Source organism: Gorilla gorilla, chromosome 19 (genome assembly GCF_029281585.2).
Source record: "Gorilla gorilla gorilla isolate KB3781 chromosome 19, NHGRI_mGorGor1-v2.1_pri, whole genome shotgun sequence".
Taxonomy (NCBI): domain Eukaryota; kingdom Metazoa; phylum Chordata; class Mammalia; order Primates; family Hominidae; genus Gorilla; species Gorilla gorilla.
The window spans coordinates 72947054-72961035 of NC_073243.2; the positions used below are offsets into that span (position 1 = coordinate 72947054).

The 13982-nt window shown below is 32.2% G+C and overlaps 1 protein-coding gene across 6 annotated transcripts in view; it reads left to right on the top strand.

Moving 5' to 3' along the window:
• RICTOR (RPTOR independent companion of MTOR complex 2) overlaps positions 1-13982 on the top strand; it is a 135802-nt gene that overhangs the window by 115455 nt on the left and 6365 nt on the right. For 3 of the 6 annotated variants that reach the window (XM_019013496.4, XM_055367920.2, XM_055367922.2), the window contains 13 exons: positions 376-454; positions 2406-2515; positions 3263-3350; positions 4571-4663; positions 5040-5146; positions 5705-5934; positions 7415-8423; positions 8708-8779; positions 10685-10862; positions 11574-11658; positions 12401-12634; positions 13129-13284; positions 13628-13751. In XM_019013496.4, the coding sequence (XP_018869041.1) occupies positions 376-454; positions 2406-2515; positions 3263-3350; positions 4571-4663; positions 5040-5146; positions 5705-5934; positions 7415-8423; positions 8708-8779; positions 10685-10862; positions 11574-11658; positions 12401-12634; positions 13129-13284; positions 13628-13751 (2565 nt within the window). The remainder of the gene's footprint in view (positions 1-375; positions 455-2405; positions 2516-3262; positions 3351-4570; positions 4664-5039; positions 5147-5704; positions 5935-7414; positions 8424-8707; positions 8780-10684; positions 10863-11573; positions 11659-12400; positions 12635-13128; positions 13285-13627; positions 13752-13982) is intronic. The other 3 variants (XM_055367921.2, XM_019013497.4, XM_055367925.2) reach the window with 3 other exon arrangements.

Consider the following 13982-nt stretch of genomic DNA (forward strand, 5'->3'; position numbering starts at 1 on the left):
ACCACCACGCCCAGCTAATTTTTTGTATTTTTAGTAGAGTCGGAGTTTCACCATGTTGGCCAGGCTGGTCTTGAACTCTTGACCAGGTGATCCACTCACCTTGGCCTCCCACAGTGCTGGAATTACAGGCGTGAGCCCCCGTGCCTGGCTGACATTTTCTTTATTGTGATTGGGTTCGTGTGTTGTTGCAAAGATTGTGAAAATTTATTTGTAATTGAAGTTATAATAAATTATAGTTGACCTTTTAGTTTTACGAACGAACTATTCCTAAAGTCTTTTAGCTCCTTATTCTTTTTTAAATTTTAGTTATTTTAGCTTCTTAAGATACTTTTTTGCCAGACCCAGGGTTAAACTATTGCTTGTTTTAATTTGCAGATTTCTCTCCATTCCAAAAGGATTTTCCTATCTGAATGAAAGAGGTTATGTAGCAAAACAATTGGAAAAGTGGCACAAGGTGACTTCTTATTTGAATAAAGTTGAATTTGTGTGTTTTTATCTTCTGAAATTGATTTGTGAATTTAGAGGATGGTTTTTTATATCAGTGTTTTGAAATTAATAAGGTTAAATATTTAAACATCAATATCAAGTTGAATCCTAAATTCTGCATAATTGCTAGTATTTATAGTTATACATTTTTTTAAACTACGGTTACTTCTTTTATTCTGAACTGTTGACTGTATTCGTTCTATTGAAATTTGACTCTCAACTCATTTGATTTTATAATCTAATTTTTGGCCCTGTTTATCATTTCTTTCATTCTTGGGTCCCTTAATATGGCCTACAACTTTGCATGAGCCCTTTAAGCTAAAACTAAAATAATTTTTTTAAATGAAGGGAGATTGAAATCCCAAGGAGATATAATCATTTAGTTAAACTTTACTTTAGGATACTACTTTACCTAAATCTGAGAATGAACTTCTTGCTGTCATAGGGAAACCTGCTAAGAAGGGAGTAGTTTAAAGATATGAAACAACTTTTCTAGCTTTTCTTTAGCTGGTGATTGCTGTGGCTTCATTATTTTGTTTGAAGTATTATAAGTCATCGAAGCATCTTGGAAACCCATGGTCAAAATGATCTTTACCAATATAAATGATTTTTAGATTTTTCATCATTTCAGATCAGTTATCCTGTTTTCTCTTTTTTGTTAACATAGTTACAGATTCTTTTATAGTGTCTATATTGAACCATATTTCATAAGAGATACTCCTTAAATGGACTAAAACTTTCAAGCATACAACTTAAGGCATGAAGTCTTTTAGTATTTGATGAATTGTAGAACTGAGACAAGATGTGATAGGTTTGTTTCCTAGAAGATATTTAAATCATCATAATAAAATTTATTATACAAATCATAGTATTAGAAAGTTGCTTAGAATATTGGTGCAGTGCTTGAAAATAGAATAAAATATAAGAGCTATAACAAAGTTATATGCAAGGTATAAGGGAACACAGAGGAGAAATTAATGATTCTGCCTTAGGGATTATCAAAAGAAATGTTGAATAGGAGCAGTAGATGTGATACTTAAAATGGTCTTGAAGAGTAAGTAGGCAAATAAATTAGAAGAAGGGTATCCACGGAAGAAGGAGCAGAATAAAGCTGTATAGATCATTGGAACATTATAGACTTATGAAAAAAAGTCATATTCCAATGTAGTTGGAACTAAGGTTAAGTGTGGAGTGGGAAGGTGAGGCTGGAATGGTAAATTAAAGCTAGATTGTAAAAGGCCTCGTAAGCCATATTATATCATCCTAAGGGATTTCAATTGTATATATAGTGGGGAATCCTTAACAGCTTTTAAAGAGTGATCAGAGTTGTACTTTAGTGATCTGACAGGTTGCAGTGAAGAGGAGGAATTTTGATCATTGAAGGGAAAGTCTAGAAATATTGACACAAGTTTAGAAACAAGAATTGATGAGTGCCTGAACTTCACTGGTAGTTAGGTTGAATAGATGAGGACACATTTTCTGGGCATTTTCAAAATAAGATGGACAGAATTTGTGGGCTGATTGGATACAGTAAATAAGAGGTCCAACTTGACTCATAAGGTTTCTAATTTAATGACAATATATAATGGATCACTATTAAGAGATCACATTTATAAAAAGTGGTTTGTTAAGATTAGGCTAATGAATTTTCAATATGTTGAACCGGCATTGTCTGTGCAATAACCAAGTGATGGCTTGAAAATGTGGATCTGGAGCTCAGATTTGTGAGGAAAATGGCAGATATGGGGGTCATTAGTATATAGTACTAGTTGAAACCTGAGCCAAAAGCTTATGGATATGATAGAACATTTGCATTCATAATACCTTGATCTGTCTACCCTTTGCTAAGTATCTGACATATTTTAAATTTAGTGACTCCTTGTGATACTATGTGCAATTAAAACAATATTATCCTCTAGGAATACAACTCCAAATATGTTGACTTGATTGAGGAACAACTCAATGAAGCACTTACTACTTACCGGAAGCCTGTTGATGGTGATAACTATGTTCGTCGGAGTAACCAAAGGTGTGTACCCAGTGCTAGTTCTCAATTATTAGATTTAAAACTAGTTCATCATAAATTATTTTTAACATTTCTGAGTTTTTGTATATTCTGCTTCTAACATGATATAGGAAGAATCTTAATGCGCAACATTAATTGCTCAAAAATTCGGTGTCATTCATAGCATGTTGAATATCCTTACTGATAACGCATTCACATATACTCCATGCTGGCACCCCAGTCTGTATTTCTAGCCCTAGATTCTCTTACCAGTACTTTGAGCTCTGATAAACTGTTACAGGTTGAACATCACTTATCCAAAATGATGAAATGTTTCGCATTTCAGATTTTTTCAGATTTTGGAATATTTGCATGTATATAACGAGATATCTTGGGAATGGTACCCAAGTCTAAACATGAAATTAATCTGTTTCATATACACCTTATACACGTAGCCTAAACATAATTTTATGCAGTGTTATAAGTAATTTTCTGTATGAAATAGTTTGCGTTAAATACTGATGTGTGGAATTTTCCACTTACAGTGTCATGTCAGTGCTCAAAAAGTTTTGGATTTTGGATCATTTTGGATTAGGGAAGCCCAGCCTATATTTTACCTGAGAAATCCTCATTCCTTGTTACTTTCATATTTTTATTTATGCTGGAGAGTTGTATCTAATTTTATTTATCAAATATTTATTAAAATTCTTTTGTTCTAATTAGCATATTTAAATTAGCCAGGAGATATAGTAATCATCTTTATTATACTAGATTACAGCGTCCTCACGTCTACCTGCCTATACACCTTTATGGACAACTAGTACACCATAAAACAGGCTGCCATTTGTTGGAAGTACAGGTAAAAACATGATTCACTTATTTTAAGTAGCTACAATAGTAAAAAAAACAAAATCTTAACATTGCTAAAATATTACCTTTGCAAAAACTTCTCAAAAGCTTTAATATCAGTGGTGTAATTGCTTTTAAATTCATCTATTTTGTAATTGACTTAGGCATTCTATATTTATTAACCTGAGAAATATTAATGGCCTTGCAATGCATTAACTGACTTGTGTATGACTTTTTGAATAACTAACTTGTTATGTAGAGTAAGCAATCCAATGAAGATCTGAGTTCATTTTTTAGAGTTTAGTGGAGAAATTCAGATCTCCAAAAACGTACTGAAAAACCGAGTTTGTCTTCCACTCATTGGGAAATTAAACTGAACCTAATACAGATTAAGTTATCCTTGTTGAGCAATAAATTGAAAGTTGCTGGTTGTGAGCACATTTTATTTTCGTGTACTTCATGGAATGTTAACAAGCATAGGCAAGCAGTTGTTCTTTGAGTTATAGTATGTACACCGCATTTATGGTTGTGAATACGTCATGCAACTGTTTCCAATAAATGTAACGTTTCTCTTATTTTAGAAATAAATAGTTATAGGAATATTTGTTTTTGTGACAGAACAATAGTTATTTAACAATTTAGTTCCCGATTGTATCAGTATTCATCTCAAGAGCACAAAGTTTTGCATAAATGTACTCTATAGTTTCATGTGTTTTTATATTACGTCTGTGAAAACTGTTGGGACAAGTATTTTCATATTAACATTTGAAAATTTCACTAAAAATTTAAATGATTTTCTCAGTGTTACTACTTAGATAGTATGATAAAACCTAAGCACTAATTTACTTTCTGTTTTAAAGAATAAGTATGATTATTTAGTAATACTAAGTGCCAAGTACTTTGGTAAGCACTGTATGTGCAATAATTTATTAAATCTTGAAACCTTATGATGCAAATGTTATTATCACTCTTCTAGATATTAGGAAATCAAAGGATGGGGAGATGAAGTAACTTGCCCAAGGCCATGCAGTTAATAAGTGATAATTCTAGAATGTGAATTCAGAACCCCTGCCCTAATGCTGCTTCTCAAGAAATTTTACGTAAAATTATTTAGAATTTTAAGTATGCAAAAATACCAAAAAACAAACGTTATACTGGTTTTATGATGCAATAATAATATATTAAATACATAAATATAATTACTCATGGTATTTTTTTTTCTTTCTCCAGAATATTATTACAGAACTCTGTCGTAATGTTCGTACACCAGATTTGGATAAGTGGGAAGAAATTAAAAAACTGAAAGCATCTCTTTGGGCCTTGGTTTGTAATAAACACTTCTGTAAGATCTTCGCAATTTTTAGATTTTTCAGTTTTTTTTTTCATTTATACTAAATAGATAAATATTTTCTTTGGAACTACTTATTAGATTAATATTTAAGACTGGATTGTTCCTGCCAATATAAGTGTATTATCTCTATGTTGAAGAATAGATGGTTGAACTGTTGGTTTCATGACTTTTGTTTTGTTGCTAAGACAACTAGGATTAATTCATGCCTAATGTTTTGTACTTGAGGAGGCTTTTACATTTTTTCTCTCTCAGAGATGAGGTTAAATTTGTTTCTTGGTAGCTTTCCAAATCTTTTGAAAGAGGGACTCTTATAAATATATTTGATGTAAGTGATTTCTTTTCTTTCAGGGAAATATCGGCTCATCAAATTGGGGTCTCAATTTGCTACAGGAAGAAAACGTGATTCCAGATATACTAAAACTTGCAAAACAGTGTGAAGTTCTTTCCATCAGAGGGTAGGTCATTTAACTCAGAAATCTTTTTAATGTAGACATTCTTATTCACAAATGGATGTTAGGGGAAAGTATTTTATGATTAAGTGCAATGCATAACTGTTAATCCACTGAAAGTTCTAATGATACAAGATTATTAACTGTATTAAGATAAACATCTAAATGAACTCCTTGTTTACTACTATAATTTGATTTTTATTATATTGAAGTTTACCTTATAGGTAACAGGTAAGGCATAGTGTTGTACAGATACTCCAGTATTCCAGTAACCCAGCTGTTCCAGATTTATACTAGAAAAGCTAATATACCTTTTTTGCTCATGTTGCATTGTGTTCTTTTTATTTTGTTGTAATTACTATTTTTATTGGGAAGGTTTGCTTGTTTTTTATTGCTGCTAATTTATTCCTAACTAGTCTTAATAAGTTTTTTTTTTCCACAAATGCAACCATTTTGGTGGGTTTTAGAGAAAGTTCAAAGTATGTATAGCAAATTAATCTGTGGTGGCTTTAAGAAATCTCAGCTTGGAATTATAACTGTTTTTACTGCATCTTTTATATACAGGACCTGTGTATATGTACTTGGGCTCATAGCTAAAACCAAACAAGGCTGTGATATTCTAAAATGTCACAACTGGGATGCTGTGAGGCATAGTCGCAAACATCTGTGGCCAGTGGTTCCAGATGATGTGGAACAACTCTGTAATGAACTTTCATCTATCCCAAGCACTCTAAGTTTGAACTCAGAGTCAACCAGCTCTAGACATAATAGTGAAAGTGAATCTGTGCCATCGAGTGAGTATCCTGACAGGTTCATATAAAGTTAGCCAATGTTAACATTTATATTTAAATTTTAGAATTTAAATGTATTTGTTACATTTGTAATTTGCTTTTGTCTAAGATAATTATTTGGCAATAATAGCCTCTTGGAGAATGTGTATATTTTCATAACAAAGAGTATAATCAGCAGCTTACATTTTTCTCTCTCCTTATATTCTAAGTAGCTTTTGAGAATTCCTACAAAGTTATGTAATAAGCCATGTGCCAGAAGAACCAGTCCTCCTTTTTTTGACAGAAAAGAAGCAAATATAATAAGTATTTATTTGTCTACCTTCTTTATTTAATCTTTTTACTCATTTTTCAGATACTGAGATTGTTGGGCCAGAATATATTTTTAACAGATATTATATTCACATCTTCATTTTTGAGAGAAGCACTAAATTTTAAAATAGTGAAATTGTTAATAGAGTAACAAAAATAGTTATATATAAAATGATTTGTGGTTTTAAGTCCTGTGCTAAGTGGTGTTAGGTGTACAAAATTTAAGGCATGGTTCTTCCTTTTAAGAAGATAGTGTCAGCTTTATCAGACTGTGTATTTCACCAAATCTGAGATGCCATGAATTATGAAATATACCAATATTTTATGTACCACAAAAGAAGAAGAAAGAAGAAGTGCTGCCTATTAAACTAGGACGTACTACTATTACAAGATGTATATTGATTTTAGAATCAGATTCTGTGTGAAAATAGAAGGGATTAAATGTGAAAAGTGTGCATCTTAGAATTGACAAAATATAGAAATGGTAATGCAGTATGCAAATTCACTTGGGATTTTCTTTTACCTTCTTTGAAAATATATTTGAAGTATTTGTAATTATTCAACAGAAAAGTTAATAAAAGAAAAATTGTATAGATGTCATTAGGCACTCACTTGGGTTGCGTCTTCTAGTAGAATTGGGCACTAAATTTAATGAGTTTCTTAGTATCTAAGGTAAAATGAGAAATAAACATAATTTAAACATGAATTTATAATGTTACCACTTGGTTCTCTGTAAGTATATTTTAAGATTGGGAATTCATTTCTTACAAGGTGAATTTCTCCTGCTTATAGTAATTTAAAGAAGAACCACTAGGAATCTGTAGTAATTGAGTAAGCATCCATGGTCAAGTCTCCTTTTTCCCTTTAATTTCATCCTGAATATTTGGAGAATCAAAAGAAACTTCATGTAACCTGTGCCATAGTGGGTCTTATAATAATTTTTCTTTGGAAATAACAGGAGATTCTCATAAATTACATAATTTTACATTTTATTCAAGTCCAAACTCTGGGTTTCAAGAAAGATATTTTCAAGTAGCTGAATGGTTTAACCATTTATTTTTAAAATTTTTCCTCTAGATGACTAAAAAAAATTTCCTGAAATGTGATGTCACTAATAGTTATCATGAATTTGTCATTTTATATGTGTTTTTATTAATTGATCCTTCAATCATAGGTATGTTCATATTGGAGGATGACCGGTTTGGCAGCAGCTCTACTAGTACATTTTTCCTTGATATCAACGAAGATACAGAGCCAGCATTTTATGACCGATCTGGACCCATAAAGGATAAAAATTCATTCCCTTTCTTTGCTTCTAGTAAACTTGTGAAGAATCGTATCTTAAATTCGCTTACTTTGCCTAACAAAAAACATCGTAGTAGCAGTGATCCAAAAGGAGGGAAATTATCATCTGAAAGTAAGACAAGCAACAGGCGAATCAGAACACTTACGGAGCCCAGTGTTGATTTTAATCATAGTGATGATTTTACACCCATATCCACTGTACAGAAAACATTACAATTAGAGACTTCATTTATGGGGAATAAGCACATTGAAGACACTGGTAGTACACCAAGCATTGGAGAAAATGACTTAAAATTCACCAAGAATTTTGGTACAGAGAATCACAGAGAAAATACAAGCCGAGAGAGGTTAGTAGTAGAAAGTTCAACGAGCTCACATATGAAGATACGTAGCCAAAGTTTTAATACAGACACTACAACAAGTGGCATAAGTTCAATGAGCTCAAGTCCTTCACGAGAGACAGTAGGTGTAGATGCTACAACTATGGACACAGACTGTGGAAGCATGAGTACTGTGGTAAGTACTAAAACTATTAAGACAAGCCACTATTTGACGCCACAGTCTAACCATCTGTCTCTCTCCAAATCAAATTCGGTGTCCCTGGTGCCTCCAGGTTCTTCTCATACACTTCCTAGAAGAGCACAGTCCCTTAAAGCACCCTCTATTGCTACAATTAAAAGTCTAGCAGATTGTAACTTTAGTTACACAAGTTCTAGAGATGCTTTTGGCTATGCTACACTGAAAAGACTACAGCAACAAAGAATGCATCCATCCTTATCTCACTCTGAAGCTTTGGCATCTCCAGCAAAAGATGTGCTATTTACTGATACCATCACCATGAAGGCCAACAGTTTTGAGTCCAGATTAACACCAAGCAGGTGAGCAAATATATGTTTAGAAGTGACCAATAATGGTTGCATTTTAACAAATTTAAATACAAAATGTTAGCCAGGTTTTACACTATGTGAGCCTCATCACTGACCTATTATAATTGTTTACTATGGTAGGCTATAAGCTCCTTGTTACCCGATATGACTTGAAATGGATTCTTGCAGCTGCGAGGGGGGAAGAAAATCCTATAGGCCCTGAAAATAAACATACATGCTTTGCAAAGGACATACAAGTCACAAGCTTTTTTTTATTTATTTCTCGCTTCTGCAAGGATCGATTTTAAAAAGAAGCATGTCGGGGGAATCAGGAGCTTAAGACCTACAATAACAAACAACCTTTTCAGGTAGGTCAATTTAAGGCTCCAAAAGTTGACCTCTTTATTATTTTTTTAAAAAGATAACTGAAAATTTCAGTGAAATTATTTTCACTTTAAGTAGCTGTGATTATTAAATAGGAACCTAATAAACACTAAATGAATTACTTGGTCCTCATGACTCAGCAGGGATTTCTATACCATATTTAGATTATATCAAGCTAGTCAAAGTGAACAGTTTAGATTTTACTTTTAAAAGATACACAGTATTTGCTGCAAAAAAATTTTGTACCTATAATTTTTGTGGTTGGACCAAATGCTTCTAAACAACTTTCCTTAGTTTTAAATTATTCATTTACATTTATTTAAGTGGATTAATATATGTCAGGTACTTATATGTCAACAATATATGTTAGAATACTTTAGCACATATTAAGCACTCAATAAAAGTTAGCTATTATTTTTATCATCATCATTGGTAGTTATTTAATGTAATCCATCTGGCTCTTACATTATTCTTAATAACATTAAGCAGTTTTGTTTCAATAATGCTTAACACATTTAATAGAGGGTTTCCTGGTAGCAGACAATGAATTGTGTACCCTTACAGGATTTAAGAAATTATGCATCAATGTCTTATCTATCTGGAACTCACTAGCTTTGGCAACCTTGTCCAGGACAAAGCCAGGGAAAGTTCTCAACAGCTCACTGTTACAAATCTATGCAGTAAAGTTCATGAATTTTGAACATTCCTAAGCCTCAGTTACCTCATCTGGTGGAGATTGCACTAGATCAGTGGTTGTAAACTTTTGTATTGTTGTTTTTTAAGCAGAGAAATTATTTTTTCACATAAAGATTTCTGTGGAAACCCAATAGGTAGAATAGATAGGGACCTATACTGGTTGAAATAGGAATTGGGAAGGGGAGTAATCCAATAATTGTTTTCCTCCCACTCCAGTAATCCTTGAAGAGTTTTATGGGAATCAAAGAAATGTAACAGATTACAGTTTGAAAGAGTGTTTTTTGGGTGGATATTTGCTATGATAATCTTAATAACTACTATTTAGAAAGCATTTATTTTGTGTGTTTTACGAAATAATTATTTGATTTAATATTAGGCTGCATTCGTACATTTTAAAGACTTGGTTTTCCAAACAAAAATATCTTCATATAAATGTATATAAATGTGGAACCTTGCATAGTGCCTTGTATATATACAGCAGATACCAAGTAAATATTTTAGCATGTCTGTTGCATAAGTAAGAATCTGTATGAGAAACAGGTGTCTTATGGAAATATCAGTGTATCATATTTGTTATGGAATCTCTAGTAGGAGTACATTGTGGAAATACCAGTACATTGTGGAAATATCAGTGCTTTTTACAAGGATATCTCTTGTCATAAATGACCATTTTGCTCTTGTGTCTGTCTTGTGTGCTACATAAATCTTATGTTGATAATGAAGGCATTAAGGTAATTATCACACAAATAATGATATGTAATTGATCTCATTTTTTATAAATATAATATTAAATAGAGTTGATACACATATCCTTAGTTACATAAATGCCAAATCTAGTAGTCTCAAGTGATTATGAAGACAGTCCTTGGACCATGCTCTGACTACTGAGGTCAGTTTCTTTTTTTACTTCTAGATGTTGAAAGTTATTCTAATTGCCCACCTTTTCACCTTTACCTGAGAGACCATAACAGTTGTTTTTGGTAACAGTCAACATTACTGGTGACCTTTTACATAGCGGTCTATAACAGCTAATATTTTAAAGTGTTTATGTGTTCCCAGTAAACAAGATGACACTGCTTAATACATGACTAGCTACTTGTCTTTTATGAAGGTAGGAATATATGTTATTTCTTCATATGATTAAAATTACAGATCAAGAAACTAATGCAAGTGGTTTCTTTATGGTTTTATAGGTTCATGAAAGCCTTAAGTTATGCATCATTAGATAAAGAAGATTTATTGAGTCCTATTAATCAAAATACCCTGCAACGATCTTCCTCAGTGCGGTCCATGGTGTCCAGTGCCACATATGGGGGTTCAGATGATTACATTGGTCTTGCTCTCCCGGTGGATATAAATGATATATTCCAGGTATTATCATACATTTTATTGTTTTCCTATGAGTTGGTTTCCTATTTTTTCATATTCTGTAACTGCTTACTAGAAATCATAATTTAGAGTGGGCACCAGTTTGGGGCAGCATGATTTTTAAGACCGTTTTGTTTAAAGAAACTTTAAGATTAAAATTATTTTGCCCTTTTCAACTACTCTGTACTCTTTTATTTAGTCCTTAGAACATTATCCTTCCCTCTCTTCCCATATTAAATCAGTATCTCATTTGATTTCTTTATCCGTATATTCTCTGTAGAAATTTATGAAATTTCTAACTTATTTTTTAGTCACATTTAACTTATACCTCATTTTTAAATCCTTGTTCCTATTTATCCCATAAAAGGTAGCCAGCCATATGTGGTACCCAGTAATATAAGGTGACCCTAATCCCAGGAGATACCCACAGATCTCTAGATGGTATATAGTACTAAAGAACACATTTTCTTAGAAGTTGAAAGACATTTTAGATAAACACTAAAATAATTAATGTCCATTTAGTCACTAAGAATATAATAAGGACTTTTTAGGTTATTTTGTTAAGTTTTGGTAGTTGAACCTTCAGTAAACTTGATTATAGGTTCATATGCTATGGTAATTCTATTTTAATTTTATTTTGTTTAATTTTGCTAATTTTCATAAAGTGGGCTTATTTTTATAGCAGGACTTACCATGGTTTATATCTTTTTTTAGGTAAAGGATATTCCCTATTTTCAGACAAAAAACATACCACCACATGATGATCGAGGTGCAAGAGCATTTGCCCATGATGCAGGAGGTAATGCATTGTGCATTGTACTTGTGAGATGCCTCTTTATATTAAAAAGAAAACTCTTAGTTCTTTCTAGTAGGATAACACTAAAAATTTAGGAAGACTCACTTTTGGATCAACTTTAAAATTATACCAAAACAATTGTTAAAGTCAGCTTAAAATTAAACCACATTTTTGTGTCTGTGTGAGGGACTTAACAGTGTTTTCAGTGAAGTACTCAACCTTTCAAGGAACTAGAAACCAAATTAGTTGTTTCTGTTTTTTAAAAGTAGCACATGAACAATGTATAACACTAATCCTCATAGATCCAGGAAATAGCTGTTTGTTTAGAGTAAGGAGAAAGAAATGTATTTATAAAATACACGGTCTTTGTTTTGAACTGTTATATTTTAATATGTAAATATAAGCCACAGGTTTTTAACTTTATATTCTTAATGACTTTTTAAACAAATGCCTCTTTATACTTAGAATTATTACATATCTTTAGGCAAATATTGACGATAATTGAAATGATGTATTATATAATCTCAATTTTCCATTTTGTATTTAAAACACTATATATTAAAGTAATAAACATCTGCTGGCTTTCCTTATTTTTATAATTTAAAGCAAATTATTCTTTTTTTCTTTCCAGTTAGATTTTGAGTCATAAAATGTGCTTTAGCTTTCTTTAAAATTTCACATAATTTAAGGTACCTTGAAAAGTATTATCTTTATTGGATTATGTTTTATATTTACTTATGCACAGGTCTTCCATCTGGAACTGGAGGTCTTGTAAAAAATTCTTTTCACTTGCTACGACAGCAGATGAGTCTTACGGAAATAATGAATTCAATCCATTCAGATGCCTCTCTGTTTTTAGAAAGTACAGAAGACACTGGACTACAGGAACATACAGATGATAACTGCCTTTACTGTGTCTGTATTGAAATTCTGGGTTTCCAGCCCAGCAACCAACTGAGTGCAATATGTAGTCATTCAGGTAAGTGATCATGTACCACCTTCAGAAAAACCTAGTGATGCCTAAAGTTCTCTGGTTTACTTTTCCAAATTTCTTTTTGGTATTCAATTCTAATTGAATACCAATTAGAACTGGTATATAATTGGTATATATTTGGTATATAATTGGTATATAATTCTAATTCAGAGTTTCCCAGCTGGTGAGTTGCAACACACTGATACGCCAAATTATGTTATGCTGAGATGCTGATCCTCTCACGGTTCCAGGTCACAGTGGGGCCTGAGTCTGACAGATCCCTGGATTAGGTCTTTTCCACTGTGAACAGCCCTGTCCAGGCCCTTTGCATGCTGTAGTTATTTTCATTTTCTATGAGGAAAAAGGTTTTGGAAGTGTTTGGTATATTGCATACAATTAGAGAAGATGTTATTTTATATTATTTCTTTTTAGTATGCAATGTAAGCACAGGAATTAAGCCGTTATGGTGCTTTAATTGAAATAATTATTTTTTTCTTTAGACTTTCAAGACATTCCATATTCTGATTGGTGTGAGCAGACTATCCATAATCCTTTAGAAGTGGTTCCCTCTAAGTTTTCGGGGATTTCTGGATGCAGTGATGGGGTGTCTCAAGAAGGCTCAGCTAGCAGCACCAAAAGCACAGAATTGTTACTAGGTGAGTCTTCAGATTCAAATCCAATCATTATTAGTAAAACTGTTCTGATTAGTTGGTTTTGTTTTGTTTTTCGTAAATACTGTAAATTAAAGTTGTCTCAAAACAATAATACATCCATTTTAGTGAAGCAATTTAACACTGTTAAATATTGCACCTATATCACCCACTGACATAGAGCCTCTTAGCTATCTGCTTTTATTAGAGTTTTGCTCCCAAAATGATTGGCAGATCATGTGTAATTGATCTCTAGGTCTTTAGGTGAAGTTTAAAAATAAATTTCATGAGTTTTAATCATTTTATTGTGATATAGATAATATTTAACTTCTCCCTGAAATCTTTTCAGGTGTTAAAACAATTCCAGATGATACACCAATGTGCCGTATACTCCTTCGCAAAGAAGTTCTAAGATTAGTCATTAATTTGAGTAGTTCAGTTTCAACTAAATGTCATGAGACTGGGCTTTTAACGTGAGTAAACTATGTGCATGAGTATTATTTGTTTATTCTGTTTTTTAAGTTGAGAAAACATACTTGAAATACTTCAAAAGTTAGGCTAGTTAACTTACATCAGTAGTTCTAAACTGCATTGCATACCTGTGTGAGGCTAGATTTTCTTTAATACTTCAGCCAAAACAACATATGGCAACAGATTGAATGTAGAAGCAAGTATGAGAATCCAGCTATCTTCTATTAAGCCAG